The 23136-nt window shown below is 44.8% G+C and overlaps 1 protein-coding gene and 1 pseudogene across 1 annotated transcript; both read left to right on the top strand.

The window, feature by feature from the left end:
- The first annotated feature begins 15213 nt into the window (after positions 1-15213).
- Positions 15214-15909, top strand: LOC136488756 (aspartic proteinase nepenthesin-1-like). Its single transcript, XM_066485581.1, has one exon. It carries the CDS (start codon positions 15214-15216, stop codon positions 15907-15909), a length of 696 nt encoding a protein of 231 aa, XP_066341678.1.
- Positions 15910-19007: 3098 nt separating this feature from the next.
- Positions 19008-22435, top strand: LOC136488755 (aspartic proteinase nepenthesin-1-like; annotated as a pseudogene).
- The last annotated feature ends 701 nt before the right edge of the window (positions 22436-23136 follow it).

The raw sequence follows: 23136 nt of genomic DNA, 5'->3' as shown, positions 1-23136 counted from the left end.
CAATGGCTTTTTGGGACCTCGAACATTTTTACTCTTCGTTGTAGTTGTTGATGTCGATCCAGAGGGCTACAAAACATAAACATTATTTTTAATGTCATGAGCACACATAAGACATATGATAATATATATAGCTAATAATAAAAAATATATACTTGGCCAATATGTTGTTGCTCATTTTGTTCAAGAGCTAAGTACTGACTCCCGTCATCTTCATCCTCTTGCATGTTATTTTTAGCACCATCATCGCCGGCAACTTGAGTGCCAGTGTTGATCAAATTCATCATCAACTCCTCCTCATCCATGTTTCTCGGGTCGGCCATCTAGCTTCAAAAAACAAAACCAATATATAGTACGTCAAATCTTTGCTTACATGCGTAAAATCTACGAACAATATGCATTATTAAATCTTGCCCCTCGGTCACGGACGCAATTCACCACACTAGGGCGAACTGCGTCGGTACTAGGGCGAATTAGGGCTATACATAAACGGCCGAGGGCGAATTGCGTCGGTGACTAGGGCGAACCACGTCGGTGACATCAACAGCGCGGTTCGCCCTGGTGTGATTGTTTAGCGTTAACGATAACGATAATACGAATGTTGATCGACTAGGCCACGAGAGAGGGCAGTGTGACAAGAGTGGCGGTGCTCCACTCCGCCGTATATATGTCTGTACACATGGGTGAACGAGGGCGGCGGTGCTCCGCCGTATACATAGAAACGCATGGGCGAACGAGGGCGGCGGTGCTCCGCGACGTATATATACATGCATATGAATACAAATGACGTATATATACATGTCGGCGCGGTGGCCGGTGTGCTGACGACGACGACATGAGGCGGGCCGGCGTGCTGACGACGATGACGTGAGGCGGGCCGGCGTGCTGACGACGACGACGTGAGGCGGGCCGGGGCGGTGTCGGTGCGTGATGTTGTGATCCTATGTACCATGTGAACCATGTAGTCATTCATCATATGAGAAAATTCTATGCTGATAATGTAAGTATAAGTCATTATGAAATGTAAGTATATGTGCCTTATTGCTAATATAACCATTACTATTTCCGAAATGATAAGAATTTATTTTCTTCTTCTACAGGCACGGTACTTCATCTCTGATGCTATGATATAAAGTTTAAAGATAGTCTTCTCGAAAAAAATATGTAATGCTCATATTACTTTAGCAACATTAATATATTATATTTGTATATTCAAAGTTCACAAATGAAGAAACGTTGAAGTTTTCCTTCATTGTCTGTAGCCATGCATGCAAGTCCAACCAAAACTGCTTACATCATCACATGTGATATTTTTTATAAACTAAAAAAATGCTTAGTTTACAAACTGGGTATCCAAATTGAGTTCCTATTTGACCATTATATATCCTACAACAAATCCTTCAAAAAAAAGACCCTACATGAATATATTTGGATAAAATTTCGTTAACAAACATTGATCTATGAAGATAGAAAAAATTCTTCTATTGAGCAAAGGCAGTGTTCTAGATTCATGAAACAATGTTCTAGTTTCCGGCCACCGTCTGAGAATGTACAAAGAGATCGACGAACTGATCACCTCGAGCTCGGCAGTGGAGGGCCTCGGGCGCGGTGGAGGGCCTCGGGTGTGGTGGAGGGCCTTGGGCGCGGAGGAGGGCGCGGTGGAGGGGCACGGGCGCGCGCGGTGGAGGCCGCACGAGGAAGAAGAGGGTGGCGGTGTCACAGAAGGCGAACGGACGGCGGCGCGAGGAAGAAGAGGGCGGCGGTGTTCGATGAGGAAGAAGACGAGCGGATCGATCTGCGTCAGGCGCTGGCGGTTATATATCAGAGAGAATTACTCCCGGTTCTAGCCATCAACCAGGAGTAAAGGTTCTTTACTCCCGGTGCGAGTTACCAACCGGGAGTAAAGGTACCTTTACTCCCGGTGCGTGTTACCAACCGGGAGTAAAGGTGGTAACACGCACCGGGAGTAAAGGTTTTTTTTTGGCGGGCCACGAAACTGCAGCCCACCTTTACTCCCGGGTGGGCTTCCCACCCGGGAGTAAAGGTGGCCTGCAGTTTTGTTTCCCGCCTGTTTTAAGCAATAGTCTTGTTAAATACAATAGAAATGCAATAGTTTTTGTTAAATACATAGTAAATTAAAAAAAGGCATAAAATTATTTTGTTAAAAATATGGATTTTCTTTTTCTTTATTGCACATAGGAAAAATCTATAACCTAACTTTTTTTATTTTTTGTTACAATTATAAAACATAATGTAACTAATATTTATTATTTCGTTAATGCAAAAATGTAGTGTTTAATTAAAATTATTGAAACTATTGGTTTTGGACAGGAAATTTGTTTTCACATCATTTTAACGTTAATATTTTAATTTTTCATCACTCAATATCCTAATTTACCTTTTTGAGAGAGAAATCCCACCAAATCAAACATTGATTTAATTTGAAACATGACATAATAAACATCTGAATTCACAATTATTACATAATATCTCAAACACACACTACATTAAATCACTATATCATCAAGTGGGCACAGCAGTGAACTTCTTTACGTATGTCCCTTGGTTATGATCGCGTCGTAACCATGGAGTGTCCTCATCATTTATCAAGATGCTAGGGTCTTTGTTCACTTTGAATGGTGGAATTCGGTCATCCTTTTCATAATCTTCTGACATGTCCGACTTGTCCTCAATTCCCATGATGACTCTTTTCCCTGAAAGAACTATGTGGCGCTTTGGCTCTTTGGTTGAGTCATTATCATTTTTCCCTCTTTTTGGTTTGGTAGACATATCATTGACATAGAACACCTGATTCACATCCTTGGCAAGGACAAATGGTTCATCTTTGTACCCAATATTACTAAGGTCTACTGTTGTCATTCCATACTCGTTGTCTACTGTTACCCCGCCTCCGGTCACCTTGACCCATTGGCACTTGAATAATGGGATCTTCAAAGTAGGTGCATATTCTAGTTCCCATATTTCATCTATGCGTCCATAATATGTCTGCTTATTCCCATTCGGGTCTGTGGCATCTATGCAGACACCACTGTTTTGGTTGGTACTTCTTTTATCTTGGGCTACTGTGTAGAATATGTTCCCATTTATCTCGTACCCTTTGTATGTGACGATATGCCATGATGGTTGCATAGCCAATAAATACAGTTGCTCATGGATGCTCTCATCACCTTGACATTTTTTTCGCAACCAACCGCTGAAAGTTTCCATGTGCTTACGCGTAATCCAAGCTTCAGTCTTCCCTGGAAACTCGGATCGTAAGAGATCCTTGTGTGTCTCAATATACGGATCTACCAAAGAGGAGTTTTGTAGAACTGTGTAGTGCGCTTTATTGAAATAATCATCATCCATACCAATATATGTTTTCCTCCCTAGTGTCCCCTTTCCGCTTAGTCTCCCCTCATGTCTCGATTCAGGAACACCAATCGAGTCAAGGTCGGGAATAAAGTCAACACAGAACTCAATGACCTCTTTTGTTCCATAGCCCTTGGCAATGCTTCCTTCTGGGCGAGCACGGTTGTGAACATATTTCTTCAGGACTCCCATGAATCTCTCTAAGGGGAACATGTTGTGTAGGAACACAGGACCGAGAGTGAAAATCTCCTTGACTAGGTGAACTAGGAGGTGTGTCATAATATCAAAGAAGGAAGGAGGGAACACCAACTCAAAGCTGACGAGACATTGAACCACATCATTCTATAGTTTAGCTAGATCAGTTGGATCAATTGCCTTCTAAGAAATTGCATTGAGGAATGCACATAGCTTCACGATGGCTAGACGTACATTTGGAGGTAGAATTCCTCTTAATGCAACTGGAAGTAATTGCGTCATGAGAACGTGACAGTCATGGGACTTTAAGTTACAGAATTTCTTCTCTGGCACATTTATAATGCCCTTTATATTCGAGGAGAATCCAGATGGCACCTTGATGTTGTTTAAGCATTCAAACATGATTTCCTTCTCCTCTTTGCTTAGAGTGTAGCTAGCAGGACGTAAGTAATGGCGTCCATCATCTGTCTTCTCTGGATGCAGGTTGTCTCTTTCTCTCAAACAACGCAGGTCCTGTCGTGCTTCAAATGTGTCCTTAGGCTTTCCATACACACCCATAAAGCCTAGCAGGTTCACACAAAGATTCTTCGTCAGGTGCATCACGTCGATGGAGCTGCGGACCTCTAGGACTTGCCAATAGGGTAGGTCCCAAAATACGGACTTCTTCTTCCACATGGGTGCGTGACCGTTAGCGTCGTTCGGAACAGGTTGGCTTCCATGTCCTTTTCCAAAGATGACTTTCACATCATTGACCATATCGAGTACATCCTCACTGGTTCGGTTGCGAGGCTTGGTCAGGTGGTCTGCCTTCCCTTTAAAATGCTTGCCTTTCTTTCTTACGGGGTGATTTGCAGGAAGAAATCAACGATGGCCAAGGTACATGACCTTTCAACATTTTTTCAAGAATACACCTCTAATATCACCGAAGCAGTGTGTGCATGCATTATATCCCTTGTTTGACTGTCCTGAAAGATTACTTAGAGCAGACCAATCATTGATTGTTACGAACAACAATGCTCGCAGATCAAAGTGTTCCTGTTTGTACTCATCCCACACACGTACACCTTCTTTATTCCACAAAATGAGAAGTTTGTCAATAAGTGGTCTCAGGTACACATCGATGTCATTGCCAGGTTGCTTCGGGCCTTGGATGAGCACAGGCATCATAATGAACTTCCGCTTCATGCATAACCAAGGAGGAATGTTGTAGATACTTAGAGTAACAGGCCAAGTGCTATGACTACTGTTCTGCTCTCCAAAAGGATTGATACCATCTGCACTTAAAGCAAACCTTAAGTTTCTTGCATCATTTGCAAACTCCAGGAATTCTCTGTCGATTGCTCTCCACTGGGACCCATCAGCAGGGTGTCTCAACATATTGTCTACCTTACGGTCTTCTTTGTGCCATCGCAACAATTTTGCATGTTCTTTGTTTCTGAACAGACGTTTCAAGCGTGGTATTATAGGAGCATACCACATAACCTTGGCAGGGATTTTCTTCCGTGGACGTTCGCCCTCAACATCACCAGGGTCATCTCGCCTGATCTTATACCGCGACGCATGGCATACCGGGCATGCATCCAATTTCTCGTACTCTTTGCCACGGTACAGGATGCAGTCATTAGGACATGCATGTATCTTCTCTATTTCTAGCCCCATAGGACAGACAACTTGTTTTGCTTCGTAGGTAGTGGCGGGCAATTCATTGTCCTTCAGAAGCATCTTCTTTTGGATTTTTAGTAACTCTCCAAATCCCTTGTCAGATACACCATTCTTTGCCTTCCATTGCAGCAATTCTAGTGTGGTTCCCAACTTTTTCTGCCCTGCATCACAAGTTGGGTACAATAATTTCTTGTGATCTTCTAGCATCCGCTCGAACTTGATCTTCTCCTTTTCACTTTCACATTCTCTTTGTGCGTCACGAATGACCTGAGAAAGATCATCAGCCGGCTCATCTTCTGCGGCTACCTCTTCTTCAGCTTCTCCCATTGCAGTATCATTGAAGCATGCACCATCAGGAATAATATCATTGTCGTCCCATTGTTCTTCTTCACCTTCTTCCATTACAACACCGGTTTCTCCGTGCTTTGTCCAACAAATATAGTTTGGCATGAAACCCGACTTGAACAAGTGTGAATGAAGAGTCCTTCAGCAAGGATATTCCACCGTATTCTTACATATGGCACATGGGCAGCACATGAAACCATCGCATTTGTTTGCCTCGGCCACACGTAACAAAGAATGCACGCCGTCAATAAACTCTTGGGAGCGACGATCAGCATTATACATCCAATGATGGCTCATCTACATTACATGACATAAATACCATATTAAAACCTAGATCATAATTAATTATTTATACAACATGCGTGCCACCACAAAAGATACAAATTTATGAAAGCATCGCTACAATGTAGACAATCCCAACTACCACTAAAAGAACTAAAGCTAAAATACATTTTAGGAGCACAAGGATTTCGTGACCAATCTCAACTAAAACAGATAGATCCCCCGATTGTGCAACATCTTTGGGCTTCTTCGGCTGGATCACTGCCTCATTAGCCGCCGTATCTGCCTGTTGTGCAAGATATTTTTGCACGAGTTCAACATACTCTTCCTCCCAGTAGAAGCCTGAACATCGTCCACTGCCATCCCACTGAAATTAAAACAAAAAATTAGAACTTTAATCACAACCATCATGAAAATAGGTATAAACTAACCATAATCATTAAATACGATAAAATAACTCACATTGCGATCCGGACACTTGTAGAAGATACGATCCTTGTTGGGACCCTCCTTCTTCACTCGGTACTCCATCACAATCTTCGTCTCATCACGACACTTGCCACATGAAATGAGAGGGAGGCCCGGCCTAAGTCGCTTTGGATACCCATGAGAGGCCGAGGACCCGGAAGTAGTTGCCATCTACTCTCTATACTCATTTTTTAATACACTATAAATTTCTCCTTTTATAAACAAATAAAATTAAGAAACTATAAAATTATCTAGATCTCTAAACAATGATATTTTTAATGGTCATTGTGTTCTCGTCTTTTACTACGGCAGGTAAGTAATTCACATGATATTTCCGCAAATTAACAGAAGAATGGGAGTGTACACACATAACAATCGATTATCGTTTATATTTATATATATACTACGTTTGGGTACGGTGATTGACAGACTACTGCGATGATATCAGGACGTGTGAATGAATAACCATCCGTACTAGTTGACCTTGCTTATGTGATCATCTCGGCAAGCATTTCTCCACTGGACGGCACCGTACTTGGTCAAGGAAGAGCTCCGATTCTACGAGGAAGGGAACACGGTCTTCCACGACCGTTGTCGCTCTCCCTCGTAGAATCAAAGCTCCTCCTTGACGTTCGTTACCATTCGGCAGAGAACATGCTCGCCGAAATGAACACGGTCCGCTAGTTCAACTAGTACGGATTTTCTATAATTTTCTAACTATTTTCTAAGTTTTTCATTTCATAAAAAGTTAAAATAAAAGTACGGTGATTGATAGACTACTACGACGATATCGGGACATGTGAATAAATAACCATCCATACTAGTTGAACTTGCTTACGTGATCATCTCGGCGAGCATTTCTCCACCAGACGGCACCGTACTTGGTCAAGGAAGAGCTCCGATTCTACGAGGAAGGGAACACGGTCTCCCACGACCGTTGTCGCTCTCCCTCGTAGAATCAAAGCTCCTCCTTGATGTCCGTTACCGCTCGACAGAGAACATGCTCGCCGAGCTGAACACGGTCCGTAAGTTCAACTAGTACGGATTTTCTATAATTTTCTAACTATTTTATAAGTTTTTCATTTCATAAAAAGTTAAAATAAAAAGTACGGTGATTGACAGACTACTACGACGATATCGGGACATGTGAATAAATAACCATCCGTACTAGTTGAACTTGCTTACGTGATCATCTCGGCGAGCATTTCTCCACCGGACGGCACCGTACTTGGTCAAGGAAGAGCTCCGATTCTACGAGGAAGGGAACACGGTCTCCCACGACCGTTGTCGCTCTCCCTCGTAGAATCAAAGCTCCTCCTTGATGTTCGTTACCGCTCGACAGAGAACATGCTCGCCAAGCTGAACACGGTCCGCAAGTTCAACTAGTACGGATTTTCTATAATTTTCTAACTATTTTCTAAGTTTTTCATTTCATAAAAAGTTAAAATAAAAAGTACAGTGATTGACAGACTACTGCGACGATATCGGGACATGTGAATAAATAACCATCCGTACTAGTTGAACTTGCTTACGTGATCATCTCGGCGAGCATTTCTCCACCGGACGGCACCGTACTTGGTCAAGGAAGAGCTCCGATTCTACGAGAAAGGGAACACGGTCTTCAACGACCGTTGCCGATCTCCCTCGTAGAATCAAAGCTCCTCCTTGACATCCGTTACCGCTCGGCAGAGAACATGGTCGCTGAGATGAACACGGTCCGCAAGTTCAACTAGTACAGATTTTCTATAATTTTCTAAGTTTTTCATTTCATAAAAAGTTAAAATAAAAAGTACGGTGATTGACAGACTACTGCGACGATATCAGGATATGTGAATAAATAACCATCCGTACTAGTTGAACTTGCTTACGTGATCATCTCGGCGAGCATTTCTCCACCGGACGGCACCGTACTTGGTCAAGGAAGAGCTCCGATTCTACGAGGAAGGGAACACGGTCTTCCACGACCGTTGCCGCTCTCCCTCGTAGAATCAAAGCTCCTCCTTGACATCTGTTACCGCTCGGCAGAGAACATGGCCGCCGAGATGAACACGGTCCGCAAGTTCAACTAGCTACTTTAACCTTCTTTCATGTAAATATGCAAGCTTGAAGTGATTTTGAGCTCAAATTGCTTACAAATGAAAAAAACCACAATAAAGAACCATATATATATATAGGGAACAAAATGAGATAAGACAATGGTGAAAATGAGAGTATGAGATTGGTAACCTTTACAACTGAAGAATCGATGGAGAAATCGAAGAAATCGACGGAGGAATCGAAGAATGGATGAAGGAACAATGGAGGGAGGGAGGAAGCAAGAACACTACTGCAGTGAGCTTCAAAATACGCTGAGCTCGGGCTCGGGGAGGAAGAAGGAGACGGCCGATATATAAAGGGGGGAGCTTTAGTCCCGGTTGGTGGCTCCAACCGGGACTAAAGGTAACTTTCCAACCCCGGGCGCAGCCACGGCCCGGGAGTAGACCTTTACTCCCGGTTGGAGCCACCAACCGGGAGTAAAAGTATACCTTTAGTCCCGGTTGGTGGCTCCAGCCGGGACTAAATGTCCCTGCCACCTCTGTCTGGCGCAGTAGCCGTTGGGCAGGGACCTTTAGTCCCGGTTGGAGCCACCAACCGGGACTAAAGGTATTTCTAGTCCCGGGGGCAAAAAATTCCGGGACTAGAGCCCATTTTGGCCGAGGATCAAAGGTCTATTCTCTACTAGTGTGCGGTGCGAGCTTATTTCATACTTGCAATGTACTTTCAAAGATTTGAGGTCTATTGTGTATAATTAGGGGTATCAAATTATGACAAGTGCAATCAGAGCCAAGGTCAGATTGATTTAATTTTGTAAGAAGGTTGACAGTGCAAGTAAGCACGAAATTAAATGATGTCAGGGATGTGAAATCAAGTATAGAAGTTGACAGTAAATTTTTTTAATGTGGTTGTGTCCCATAATAGATGTGCATATCCAACAAGAATTGAATGAAGTTGTTGAGGGCATCAAACTAAACCAGACAACTGATGAAGAATGAAAGAGAATGGTGTAGGAGGTTGTCTATAAAATTTGACTATGTCTCTCCAACGAGGTGATGTACTTATTAATCAAGTATAATTCACCGAAGCTGGTGATGACACTAACTCGTATATATCAATGTATGTACATGAGATGTTTTGAACTTAAGTAATCATATGAATGATGATGTTTAAGTGACTATACAAAAGCTTTCTCTGTAGTACAACATATGTGACATAATAAACAATCATTAAAAGCTCAAACATCTCTAATTAAACTTCTAACCAACTTTTGGTAAAGTTTTGTCCACAAGTTGTTAAAACAAATGTTGGATGAATAATAATCATGCCAGCATCAAAGAGTGGAATTAACTTTATTGAATACTGATTTCATGTCAAGGAACAATACATTTGGGGGGGGTAATTATAAGGGTTGGAGCCTTCGTTAATCCTAGCACAATCTTGTCGCACCCGGTTTTAAGAATAAAACCAGATACACACCATGTGTGAGCCCAGGAAGTCAAATCTCATATATAGCTACAAATAAAGGTAATATCAAAAGACAATGCTGAAATACATAGCGTAATAGTATAAAGAATATAACCTCAGAGTATAGACAGCGAAAAGACAACTCCGATCTTCAGGCGAAGACTCCAACACCACAGGGACAACTGACTGGTTGATCACAAGTCTAATTCCTCCAAACTCTAGCAATCTGGTACCCATCCGGGATTTTTATCCAAATAATTGAAAATAAAGCAAGCGTAAGAACATGTCATACTCAACAAATATAACATGGGGTTCATGAGGCTCAAAAGGCTGACACTGGTTTACTGCGATTAGCTTTTAATGAGTCATCTTTTAGCTATTGGGTGGCAACAAGTTTATCACAAGTCCATAAACACGTGATCAGGTAAAAATGAATAATGAATAGCATAAACAGTAATCATTAGTGAGCATCTTCATCATCAGTATCATCTGTGTTCATCATCTATTCCATAAGGGTTCCAAGGCCGCTCGTGACAGTGAGCACGACTGATATACCAGTTTTACACTCTGTAGAGGTTGTACACTTTCATTGTGAGTCGTGATTTACCCTTTTGCCTGAGGTGATCAGCCTCTTGACCCACTACCAAGGTAGGTCGGCAGGGTTCACTATGAAGCCTTTCAATGGTTCGTCTAACAAGTTAGGGCCATTAGATTCACTCGGCAAACAGATGTAGAGCCCCCCTTCCCGATGGCACATTGACACGCAACCTATACACATGGGGACAGAGGCCGCACTATACCTGATTCGGCAAGCCATTCTTACGCCAATAAAGGTAACCACTAATAAGCTAGAAAATGTTCTCATACTGAGCTAAAGCCAGAGCCATGTAGCCCTCACAGCTATACTGTAAGTCTCGGATGATCACTTACAGATAAGTCCTTAGGGAGAGGAATCTAGAGCACCATAAATAGCTCAATGCTCTAGCCCCCTTGTTCCATGTTTCTAAAAAACATCTTTTAGTGTTTATTGCATATACCATTAGTTAAGTTACAAGATCATGGTTTTTAATTGAGCACTAGCATCATACTACCCAATGCAATAACCCAAAGGTATCAAGGTACAGGGTAACTAAGTACTAGGAAAATTACTATGGTTGCCAAGGTAGACACATGCATTATGAATTAAATGATTAAAGGTGAATAGATAACAAGGATGGTCCCCATGCTATACTTGCCTTAAACACCGATCCTTCGATAAGCTTTAATCTTCAACGTTCTTCTTCTTTTTCTTCTTGATCACCACGTATATCCCACCGACTGGACTTAATCATAAAGCACCGCACAAGCATCCATACAATTATACACAAAGCAAATAATAGATCTAAATTAGAACAGTACACTAATCATAGAAAAATAAGTGAAAGAGTTTGAAACACGATTCTACGCATCGCTACGAACACACAGTCGCAAGAAGCACTCTAATCGAAGCTATGGTGAAAAAAATACATCTACCGATAGATTTGCTTTATACGCAGTAAAGAAAACTATAAGCTTCATTTATTTTAACTATATAAAAGCTTATATAAATTGAATTAAATCAAATTTAGATTCGAATTATAAAACTAAAGTAAAACAAATCATATTTTGTTTATAAAACCAATTGCATAATTATTATTCAAATTAGAATTTAAACCATGAAATTCCAGAAGTAGTGACATGGTAACCACTATTACTAACACGTAGATGTCGTCGCTATGAATCTAACGCAACTTGAATGGGCTAAAACGGAATTAAAACGCAGAACATATGAAATAAACAAGATTTCCTTTAATAAAATAATAGATTAAATCTAATGATGAATTTTAAAAGTTGAAAACATATCTAATAGTAGAATAAATATGTAGATTATGAAATTACGAACCTAATGTAAGTTGAACAGATCAAATCGGAGTTAAAACGGAGAAGTTATGGCTAAAACAAAATCAGTGGCAAATCTGTAAATAACTAAAAACGTATTTTGAATCTAATCCGATGAAATTACGCTTTCCAAAGAAGAAAACACAACCTGTGATTACGCTTTGGACCGCGGGTTTATTTGCCGAAAATACAGGGGCTCTTTAGTAAAAAGAACAACGAAAGGGTATGTTTTAATCTGAGTCATTGATCTAAATGTATATTTCTATTGTATTTCAAGGTTTGTTTTCTTAAAGAAAAACGGCCACAAAACTCATGCATGACCTCATATGACGTCATCAAGCTAGCTAGCAGATTGGAACAGCGCAACGCATGCAGGCTAACGGCGGTGGCACCATGTACAGCGGCGACCAGAGCTCGCCGGAGCTCGGTAAAAGCAGAGTAGTCAACGCAGCATGCAGCAGAGTAGTCAACGCAAAAGCAGCATGCAGCAGAGTAGTCAACGCAGAGAGGAAGGCATGGAGATGCTCACCATCGAACACAGGCAGCATCGTTGATGGCCCTGCATGGCTGGACGTGAAGATCATGCAGGACGAGAAGAAGGCAGCAGCTGGAATTTCATGCACGCGGTCGTGCGCCTCCATTAGTGGTTCCGCAGCTGCCGGCGGCCAAGGCGACCGACTTAGCACTTGCAGATGGCAGCAGCCGAGTCTCTCCCATCAGAACAATGATGGCTTCAGAAGATGACGAGTCACGAGCACCGGCGACCAGGAAGACGTGTACGTACGTCGCGGCAACGAAGCATGGAGGCAACAGAGACAACGCTATGTACGTCGGGTATGGCTTGCTTCCAAAGCTGGACGTCGGTATTTATGCGAGGCAGGGGACTTTGAGCACACGGCAAGACGACGTGGCGGTGGGGGCAACGCGGACTCCTTGGCGGCGGCGGCGGAGTCCGGGCGGTTCACGAGGTAGAAGACGCGGCTAACAAGCGGCCCAGTTCGTCAGCGACTCAGGAGGCGGGGTCAGGATGACAGAGAGACAGAGCACAGAGAGAGGGAACGCGGCTGCTGGGCCAGCTGTATGAGAGAGCGCAGCGCGGCCTCGGCTGTAGCAATCCGTGGCCAGAAGGCAAGGCTTGCTCGTTTTTTTTCCAAATTATTTTTTTCCTAATACTTTTTCAATTGGGTTTTGAATTTATTTGAACCTTGAATCAAAACTAAATTTAAATATTATTTCAACTATACTTTTCAATTCAAATAAAAATGAGAAATTTTGATAAGTTTTCAAAAATACATTTTTACAACTTTTTAAATGCCTTTATTTTCTAATTTTCTTTTCTTTAATTCAAAGCAATTTTTAATTTATTTCCAAAAGCAATTTAAACCATTTTGAATCTTGCTTCAAAACCACTCAACCAAATAGATCAAATACACCGGCATGTATGCACAAACATGTTGCTAGCTTATGATGAATTTTAATTTAATGAAAAATTTTATTTTCCTATATTTCATGTGCACAAAAATTCATAAATAAATCATTTTGAACCTATTTTAAAAAGAGTTAAATTTTGGGGTGTTACAAATCTCCATTCTACTCCAGGAGTTTTGATGACTTTCACTAGTACATAAAAACTTATGCGAGGCGTTTGAGAATGGGCCTCGGAGGCAGACAGGAATTTCAACCGCCTCGGTTAATGCCTGGGATTAACCGAGGCGATCAATTTTATTAATCGAGGCGGTCACAATTAACCACCTCATAAAATCGATTTACGGAGACGGTTCCTAAAATCTATTAACGGAGGCAGGCCTTATAAGTGGACTGCCTTAAAAAATGCCTCCATTTTCCAAGGCGGACCTCCTATATGTCCTTCCTCAAAAAAAAGGCTGAGGCCCGACACAGGCCCAGGCAAGGCCCGATAGGCACGTCCAAATATAAATACGTCACTTAGGGTTTTGTTTCCTCACCTCCCTCTATTCGATCCCGTCCTCTCCCGATAGACCGCGCACGGGGCTTCTCTCCTTCTCTGTGCAGGTCTCCATCTCCCATACCCGAAAGTGCTCCCTCCCTCTCAGTCTCCCCTCCACGAGCGCGTCTCCTCCCTCTCCATCACCCTCTCCTTCTCCCCTTCCCGAGCGGCACCACCACCCTCCTTATCCTCTCCCCTGGCGGCGCGGCCTCTCACGGGCGTAGGCGTTCCGGTGACACATGTCCTGGTCGTGGAGGTATGCTCCGGCAGCGCTCTGGCGGTGGATCTAGCACGCCTCGACGAGGAGCAGCCCGGATCCATCGTGGAGCAGCCCGGATCTGGCAGGCGCGAGCGAGGTGGCGGCGCTCCTCCACTAGCGTCAGGTGAGCAATGCGGCGTTCCTCCTCCACCTCAGCTCTGCGTTAGCTCCATCGCACCCTCTCTCCTCTCTCCCTCCAACGGCGCGTGGTGAGCAGGCAGCCGGATCTGGCGAGCTGACGTGACCGTGGTGCAGATCCGGCGAGCGGAGCGGCGACACGTGGATGGGCTCGGTGGGCCTGTGGATGGGCTCGCTGGGCTTGTCCACGGGCTTTCTTATTTTTTTTGTTTTTTATTTGATTAAGCAAGGTGGGCGGCCAACCGCCTCCGTTAAGGCACGATTAACCATGACCTTTCGGCGGAGGTGGTTGGCAAAACTACCTCGGTTAAGGCTTTTTGTCTGTCTCGGTAAAGATATGTGCAGTAGTGTTTGGAAAGCTTCTTGGGCAACTCAGAAACCGGATGGAAGAAGTGGATTGAAAAACAGACAACTGGAGCACCTAGAAAAACCAGAAAACCAAGTTTTCAGCCTAGAGTGTGGAGGTTCAGCACTTTGTGCGTGCGGAGGTCGGTGCAGAGGTTCCACACTGATGGTTTCCAGCAGCCCGAAAGAAAGTTGAAAAAGGCAAAACTTGACCAAGCTGACTCTGATTGAGCTGAAAGTTCGTACACACCTTCTCCAGGGAGTTACAAAGGTGTTACAAAGGTGTCCACAAAATTTGAGCTCCAAAAGATCAAAGCTTGAACACTAGCCCAAAAAACATGCTCTCAAACTAGGGTGCTTTGTCAAATTTTCTTCCAAGTGGTGGATCTATGAGCTCTTGATAAATATGCCCAAACCACTTGGCATAGATGTTCCATAGAGGTCCTGTCACAAATCCATCCACTCAAAACATTGCCAAAATCATAGGAACTCAAAATCCATCAAAGTGGAGAAGAGAAGGGGTATAGGGAAAGGGAAAACCAAATCGATTTCAACACAAGAACTTTCCACGAATTCCATATGAAAGATTGCTTGATTTCACACTTAAGGTTAGGCCCTTTGCCAAGTTATACAGATGAAGGTTTACACAGACACTGGGACTCAGGCTCTCATCTGCGGATCTCTCTCAAGACTCTAGACTAGAAAGTTGAAAACTAAAGACTAGAAAACCTAAAGTTGGAGGGGCTGGTTTAACCCTATGGGCAAAATGGTCCAACTTGACATTCAATCATCCGACGGCCACAGGCTCTTCATGACTTTGATTCGCCTCGGCGCAAGCTTCACGATAACACCACATGCCTCGTCGGCCTCGGCAGCGGGCCGTTGTCCCTCGTCTCGCAGCTCAACATCGGCGCCTTCTCCTACTGCCTCACCAGCGACGCCGCCAAGACGAGCCCGCTCCTGTTCGGCTCCGGCGCCCTTACGGGCGCCGGTGTCCAGTCGGACGCCGCTCCTGCAGGCATCCACCTACTACAGCGTGAACCTGGAGAGCATCTCGATCGGCGCCGCGACGACGCCCGGGACCGGAAGCAGCGGCATCATCTTCGACTCGGGCACCACGGTGGCGTTCCTCGCGGAGCCGGCGTACACGCTGGCCAAGGCGGCGGTCCTGTCGCAGACGGCGAACCTCACCATGGCCCCCGGCAGGGACGGGTACGAGGTCTGCTTCCAGACGTCCGGCGCCGTCTTCCCGTCCATGGTGTTGCACTTCGATGGCGGCGACATGGATCTGCCGACGCAGAACTACTTCGGGGCGGTGGACGACACCGTCAGCTGCTGGATCGTGCAGAAGTCGCCGAGCCTGTCCATTGTCGGCAACATCATGCAAATGAACTTCCACATCCGGTACGATGTGGAGAAGTCGATGCTGTCCTTCCAGCCATACAACTGCGACAATTTATGAAGAATTGAGGAATACAGCAACACTCGCCTCTCTCTGCTGGTCATTTCGTATACTCGTATTAGCTCATGTTGCATCACTGGATATACGTTTCCACGCAGGGCACGTACACGCATAATTAAATAGTACTCCTAGAATAAATCAGCTGCTTAGTACAGATTGAAAAACATGGCTTGGTGATATCAGAATGACACAAAGATTATATTCTGTAGGTATGGATCTTATTTTATATATTTTCTGGAGAATAACATCATCATGATGTAATGGTTTCGTAGAGTTGTTTGAAGCGTGAAACACAATAATAATAATAATAATCCCGCTCCTCCCCTGTTCTAGCCTAGACTCGATATATTTGGGCCCTGTTTAGGGCTCAGCGGTGTTTCAGGCTTTTGCTTTTATGGTGTCACAGCCGTCATAATTCGGCCCAATTAAGTTGCTGGCTGACGTAGGGCAAAGTGATCAAGGGCAAATTGGGCTTAAATGTCACTTCATCCATTCCAAATTGTGAGTCGATAGTGTTGCTGGGTTAAGCCACTACACGGCAGTGACGTTTACATATCACTACTGTCGGTTTTTTTATAAAGACTCGATAGTATTTTTGTCGGTCATTGGATCCATCTAACTATCGCATCAGTTATTCTTCAACGTTAAACCCACCACCATTGTTCTAGATCTAGATTGTAAAAGCAGCATCCGAATGCTTTACAATGAAAGATGAGGTCCGTCCTACTGGGCGACTTAGTTGCAAGTAGTGGCTGATCCAGCGGTGGGGCTGCATGGGGGGTGGGGGGATGGGGCTCAGCGGTGGTAGGGGGCTAGAGCCCCCCGCCCCCCAACCCCCCGAAAAAAAAATTATGCCATTGAAGCACCGAGAGGAGGGGCTTAGATGCGTCTGAAGGTAAAAGACGAGCAAAGGGCATAACTGTGGCCCTGCTAACACCATGGGCTTAAATTAGATAGATATTGGGCTCCAAAATCACTGCAAGAGATATGACTATGGCCCTGCTAACACCGCTATGGCACGCCGGTCAAACTGACACCATTGCAGCGTTGTTGTGCCAGCCGACTGTAATGACGTCGTCGGTTAGCTCATCAGCACTTCAGGTAATCCCAGACCCTAATCATCTAGTGCCTAATGGTATTCCCTTATCTAATCAATAATCACTAGTTCACTTCGACCAATCACCAAGCCAGTTGTGTTTCATGGCAGGATCAATTTGCTGAGCTTTACAACAAGGCTTGAAATTGCAGCAAACCAAAGAAATTGATGACCTTGACAACTTCAATCATACAGTTCTTAAATTGACAATGCATCTCATTCAAAGAGCAGAAATCTCTTATATCAGGTCTCACTTCCTTAGACTCAACAACCCAAACGAATAGAGCAATCTTCGATATTCCATTGGGCGTCAAGTGATGGATCTCAACGTTGTATGGATCTAGTATTTCTTCTAATAACTCTTGGACAGGAAACGAATCCTAGCAATAAAATACTCCCTAAAAACAACACATTCGTCAGGCTGTGGCTTTGGACCGTCTCACTCTTTGGCAATCTTAATCTCCACTCAGAATCTTCTTTTCCATCCATGGGAGAAGTGCCTCCTCTATCATCAAAGATTTGCCAAATCGAAGAGACTTTGTTCCATCACCAACCAACTTAGAATCAGAGACTTCAACAGACGCCAAGTCTTCGTCTTCAGAATCGGGTGTAGTCAATGGTGGAAGCTCTTCAGCACAGACATCTAAAATAAAAATGAAATCAAATAAACCATAACATAACAAACAAAACCAAGTGACTTTGTAAAGTGACTCAGAAATGACCATCACGTGGATCATGAACAACGAGCAACTTCATAACTTAGCTTCAAAAAAAGGCATCGTCTGACAAAAATAAGTGGCAAGACCTCTTGTTTTCAGCAAAGGGTAAAAACAGGGACCATAGGCGCAATATATATACATAGATATAGGCGGCTTTGGTTCAACTTATACCTGACTTCGGTCAAACTCTACCGTCACAATTCAAAAAGTAGATACCGCTCATCTCTGAACTGCCAACGGCCAACTCCGAAGCTCGGGGACGGCGTTTTACCTTCATTTGAAATAGGAATTTCGTGGGATTCAAACCTTCGGAGCAGGCCTTCACCAGCGAGCAGACACATGCAAGTCCCCAGCGCTTCATCCTAAAACTAACAATTTCTTTGTTAATGCTTGTTTTAGAAGTTTCTTCATTTGAAGAAGCAAAGAAGAGGAAGCGAAGACAGAAGAATGACTTCGCTCAAACAGGAAGACAAAAAGCAAGAGATGAAGTCACTTGACTCACTTCGTTGCCAATCAAAGGGCGAAGCCATCTAACACACTTCACTTCAAGCGAAGTCAAAGGCAAGCAAGAGAAGATCAACTTGTTTTCAAGACGGGAAGCCTTGCCACCAACAGCTCCTCTTTCGAAAATCATTTGAGATGTGTAAAACACTGAATCAAAGATGTAATGATCAGTTTGCCCCTAAGTGATAGAGGGGTTGTACTCAATTGAGTTGGGAGTATTTTAGACATTGCATAGAAAATAACGAAGGTTAGGACCTCTATAAATACCCCTGGACATGAACTATTCACGAACATTAAATGAATATTCAATTGAGTTTACTCTATTCTCTGATGCTTGTGTGAGTAATCTCAAACAAGGCCCGTGGAAATGATCTTTTATTTACCTTCAAAAAGGTTGGCAATTCATTGGGATAGTTCTAGTGTCTAGAATGTACTTGAACAAATTACTAGTGAGGTCAACGTGGCCTCACGTAGAACTTGTGCCATGCCCAATTCAACACGCATTCATACACACACTTCTTGGCCGGACTGTCCAGACTGCTAGTAGTTAATTTCGGTACAATCAGTTAGCAGCTTCCATTTTATCCTTTTTGACACCTTAAAAAAATATACTATAGTGCATTCCTCCTGAAATATTTCATTCCACCAATTAATCCCATATACAGGAGAAAATAACAAAAAGCATTCCGGGCCATTCTAGAACTATATCTCAATTACATATATCCCTACTATATATACTGCTACCTGGCGCTTCAAAGCACGTCAACCAAATTTCAAACATGGCTGCCATGTTATTCCTGATCCTGGCGCTCATCATGATCTCCTTCCTCGCTACCCCCGTCGTCTACTCCGATGGCCCTGCCGCAGGCTTCCGTGCCACCATGATCCGCACCGAGAAGGCCATCAACTTCACGCAGGCCGCGCGCAGGTCTCACGAGCGCATGTCCATGCTCGCCGACAGGCTCGACGCGGCCTCCGGCTCCGGGCGCGTGACCACGCAGGCACATGGTTTCCTTTTTCGGCCGAAATCTCCTGATATTTCCGATATATCATTTTTATCCGTAGGTGCCGATAAGAAAATATCTATCTTTTTCGTACAAATTTTGTTTAAATTTATTTAAATTTACTTAAATTCAAATTAAATTTTATTTGAATTTGGTCTGATATTTCTGATATATCATGTTTATCCTCTTTATCTGTGACCCCCGATAAATTTTAATTTCCGAAAATGAAAACCTTGCGCAGGCACCGCTGCAGGTGGACGGTGCCGGAGACGAATACAACATGGAGCTGTCCATCGGCACGCCGCCGCAGAAGCTGCTAGCAATGGCCGACACGGGCAGCGACCTCACCTGGATCAAGTGCGGCGCGTGCACCAACTGCACCCCCGCGGGCGGCCCCTCTTACTACCCTGGCATGTCGTCGTTCTCCATGCTGCCCTGCTCCGACCGTGACCTGTGGCTTCGGCGGCGCGGAGTGCGAGTACGTCTACGGCTACGGCCTCGAGGCTGATCCCCACATCTACACCACACCAGGGGGTTCCTCGGCAACGAGACCTTCACGCTCGGCGACGAGACGACCCCGTGTTGGGCGGCGAATTCGTGCCGGGCGTCGGCTTCGGCTGCACCACCGTGTCCGAGGGCATCTACATCTACGGCGCGTGCTCCGGCATCGTCGGGCTAGGCCGCGGGCCGCTGTCCCTCGTCTCGCAGCTCAACGTCGGCGCCTTCTCGTACTGCCTCAGCGGCGGCTCCACGACGAGCCCGCTCTTGTTCGGCTCCCTCGCCGCCCTGACGGGCACCGGGGTACAGTCGACGCCGCTCCTCGCCGGCACCGGCATACTACTCCGTCAGCCTGGAGCGCATCTCGGTCGGCGAGGTGGCGACCGTCGGCCCCGGGAGGAGTGGCTACGGCATGGTGCTCGTCTCCGGCACGACGTTCACGTACCTTGTGGAACCGTTCTACATGCTGGCCAGGGCGGCCGTGCTGAACCAGACGACGCTCGCCAGGGTGCCCGACAGGTACGGCTTCGAGGCGTGCATCCAAGCGTCCGGCGGTGGTGTCTGGGACGTTTTCCCGGCAATGGTGCTGCACTTCGACGGCGCCGACATGGCCCTGCCAGCATCGAGCTGCTTTGGGCAGGTCGACGGCGGCGGCGTGATGTGCTGGATGGTGCAGAGATCGCCGAGTCTGTCCATCATTGGCAACGTCATGCAGAGGGACTACCATATACGGCAGTGGCGGAGCCTGAATCAAATTGTAGGAGGGGCCAATTTATCAATTAAACCCAAGTCTATCTATATCTATATCTTCTATATTTTTTACTATAAAGGAGCCAAGGAATTGGAAATATTTTGTCACCAGAAAAACATCACTACCGGAAAAACGTCCTTTGCCGAGATCCGAGATTTTTGCCGAGAGCAAAAACGCGGGCTCTCGGCAAAGAAAACGTTTGCCAAGCGCGGCTCTAGGCAAACACCGGCCGTCGGCAAGTGACAGGATTGCCGTGGGCCTGCATCTCGGCAAGCAACAACTCTCGGCGAAGTGGGCCGTTTTGCCGAGAGCCGCGCTCGGCAAAAAATGCCCGTCGGCAAAACGGTCCTTTGCCGTAGGCCGCGCTCTCGGCAAAATCAGGTTCTCGGCAAAACATTGCCGCGGGCCCATAGCCGTGACCTGCCCTGACGGCGTCACCGCTTTGCCGAGAGCCCCTCCGTTACTGCTCTCGGCAAAACTCTTTGCCGAGCGCCGCTCTCGGCAAATATTTGCCGAGAGCCCCTCCCAGGCTCTCGGCAAATGTGGTTTCTATATTTCATGTGCATGTATTTCTCTTCTCCTAACTCTCTCCAATTAAATTATTTTTTCTTTCATATGCTCCAAACTTTTTTCTCTATAGACATACTACAGGTTGTACTCAATATTAAAATTTTGTGTATTTTTGTAATTATTTGCTATATATAATTAATTAATTGCATTTCAAGGAGTTTTTTTAATCGATTAAAATTTGAACAGCGATTGATTTAAACACGGGAAAAAATTAAGTAGAAAATGATATTCATGCTATTTATGCATTATTGAGGGCAAATAACATCTTGTTGACGTTTTTTTCACCTTTTATTTTACGAATCGAAGACCACGAACATATGTAGCCCAATGATTTAAAAATTCTTAAAAAAGGAAACGAAGTCGGAAAATTATGATATTTGCAATGAAGTCATGGTATCACACTTGGAGGCTGTGGTAAAAAATTGAAAATGTTTCGCACAAGTGGTTGCGTATGATTCTTACAATATGAGACATCTCCGAATAAGTTTCATAAAGTTGAGAAGGATCCATTAGGATTTTCAAACAATGTCACGGTCGAATTAGTTTTGGAGTTCCAAACTTTTTGTATAGCCATTAGAGAGCATAAGTTGTAACACGGCAAAATTTCGTATTTTTCCGGAGCCGTTTGCTGTTTATTAATTTTTTTTTTGGATATTATGTGCCGAGAGCTTCAGGGGATTGCTCTCGGCAAAGGCTCTTTGCCGAGAGCAACTAGGCCCGCTCTCGGCGCAGATTTCTTTTTTTTACCTGGCCTGGATCAATGGTTTGCCGAGAGCTGGCTCTCGGCGAAGAGGTTTGCCGAGAGCTGCTCTCGGGAAAATTTTTTGTTTAGAAATATCATTTTTTGTTCAGTTTGCCGAGAGCTACTCTCGGCAAATAATAATTTTTATTTTTTTTAAATATTTTTTTGTGCAGTTAGCTAGTTAAAAAATTCGAACGAAATTTGAAAAAAAATAACTTTACCGAGAGCCGGATCTGGGGGCTCTCGGCAAAGGGGGAAGGTTTGCCGAGAGCCTCCCAGATCTGGCTCTCGGCAAAGTGGCTTCACCACTTAACCGTTTCGGCGCAGCCCCGCAAGGTGAACCGTTTCGGCCACAGCCCCGCCACCGCAGCAGCCCGCCACGCCCGGCCGCGCGCGCTGCCGCCGCCGCTCCGCCTGAGCCTCGCCGCCGCCGCAGCCCGGCCAGCCCGCCCCATCCCGCCACGTCCGCCCGCGCGCCAACGACGCAGTCATTCGTCCCGCCCCCGCAAGCAGAGGAGCGAGGAGGAGTGGCGCGCCGTCCTCTCCCCCAAGCAGTTCTGCATCCTCCGCCAGAAGGGCACCGAGTCAGTACTCTTCCTCACTCCTCCTTTTTCCCTAAGCGACTCCCGCTATGACGATTGATTTGTGGCTGAGCGCTGTTGTTCATCTGATCTACTCCCCGTGCCCATGGATCGATTCGATCCGATCGGATCCTGTTTGAGGTTCTTCGTATGTCAGGACCCATGGCCACCGGTTAGTTGAGATTACTGATTACTGATTTTTGAACCCGTCCTAGAGTTGCCGACGGAGGGATTCTACCTCCTTGTTCAGATTCTTGTTCGTCTAGTTCATCGAGGGTTGCGCCAAGTACTCTTGGACAAATCTAGAAGACTAGAACGATACTCTTTGGGACAGAGGGAACATAAAAATAGAAAAGATAGGGCAAATCAAACAAAACAGTTGTATTCCTTTGGTAGGCTTGACCTTGGTATGAGTTAGACCATTTTGATATTGCCCGCAGACAAGAACGTCTGCATCTTCTAACATATTCATTTTGTTATTTTCAGTTGTTGTTCCTAAATTGTGTCTTTCCTCCCTTGCTAGTTGCTGCAAACAACCATATTTCAGGAATCAGATAAGGTTACCAAACAAAAAATAATTTTGCAGGCACACTCACTTCTTTCTGGTCCAAACATTCTTGGTTCTGTAATCCTTTGGTAGACTTGACATCCTCCGTACCAGTTGAGTTAATTTGATATTCACCACAAACACTCGTACCTGTATCTTCTGACATATTCCTTTTGTCATTTCCAGTTACAGCTTGTAGATCTTGTCTTTCATCC

Source organism: Miscanthus floridulus, chromosome 10 (genome assembly GCF_019320115.1).
Source record: "Miscanthus floridulus cultivar M001 chromosome 10, ASM1932011v1, whole genome shotgun sequence".
Classification (NCBI taxonomy): Eukaryota; Viridiplantae; Streptophyta; class Magnoliopsida; order Poales; family Poaceae; genus Miscanthus; species Miscanthus floridulus.
Note: the sequence above shows the minus strand (reverse complement) of the source record. Positions and strands in the feature narration are given on the sequence as shown.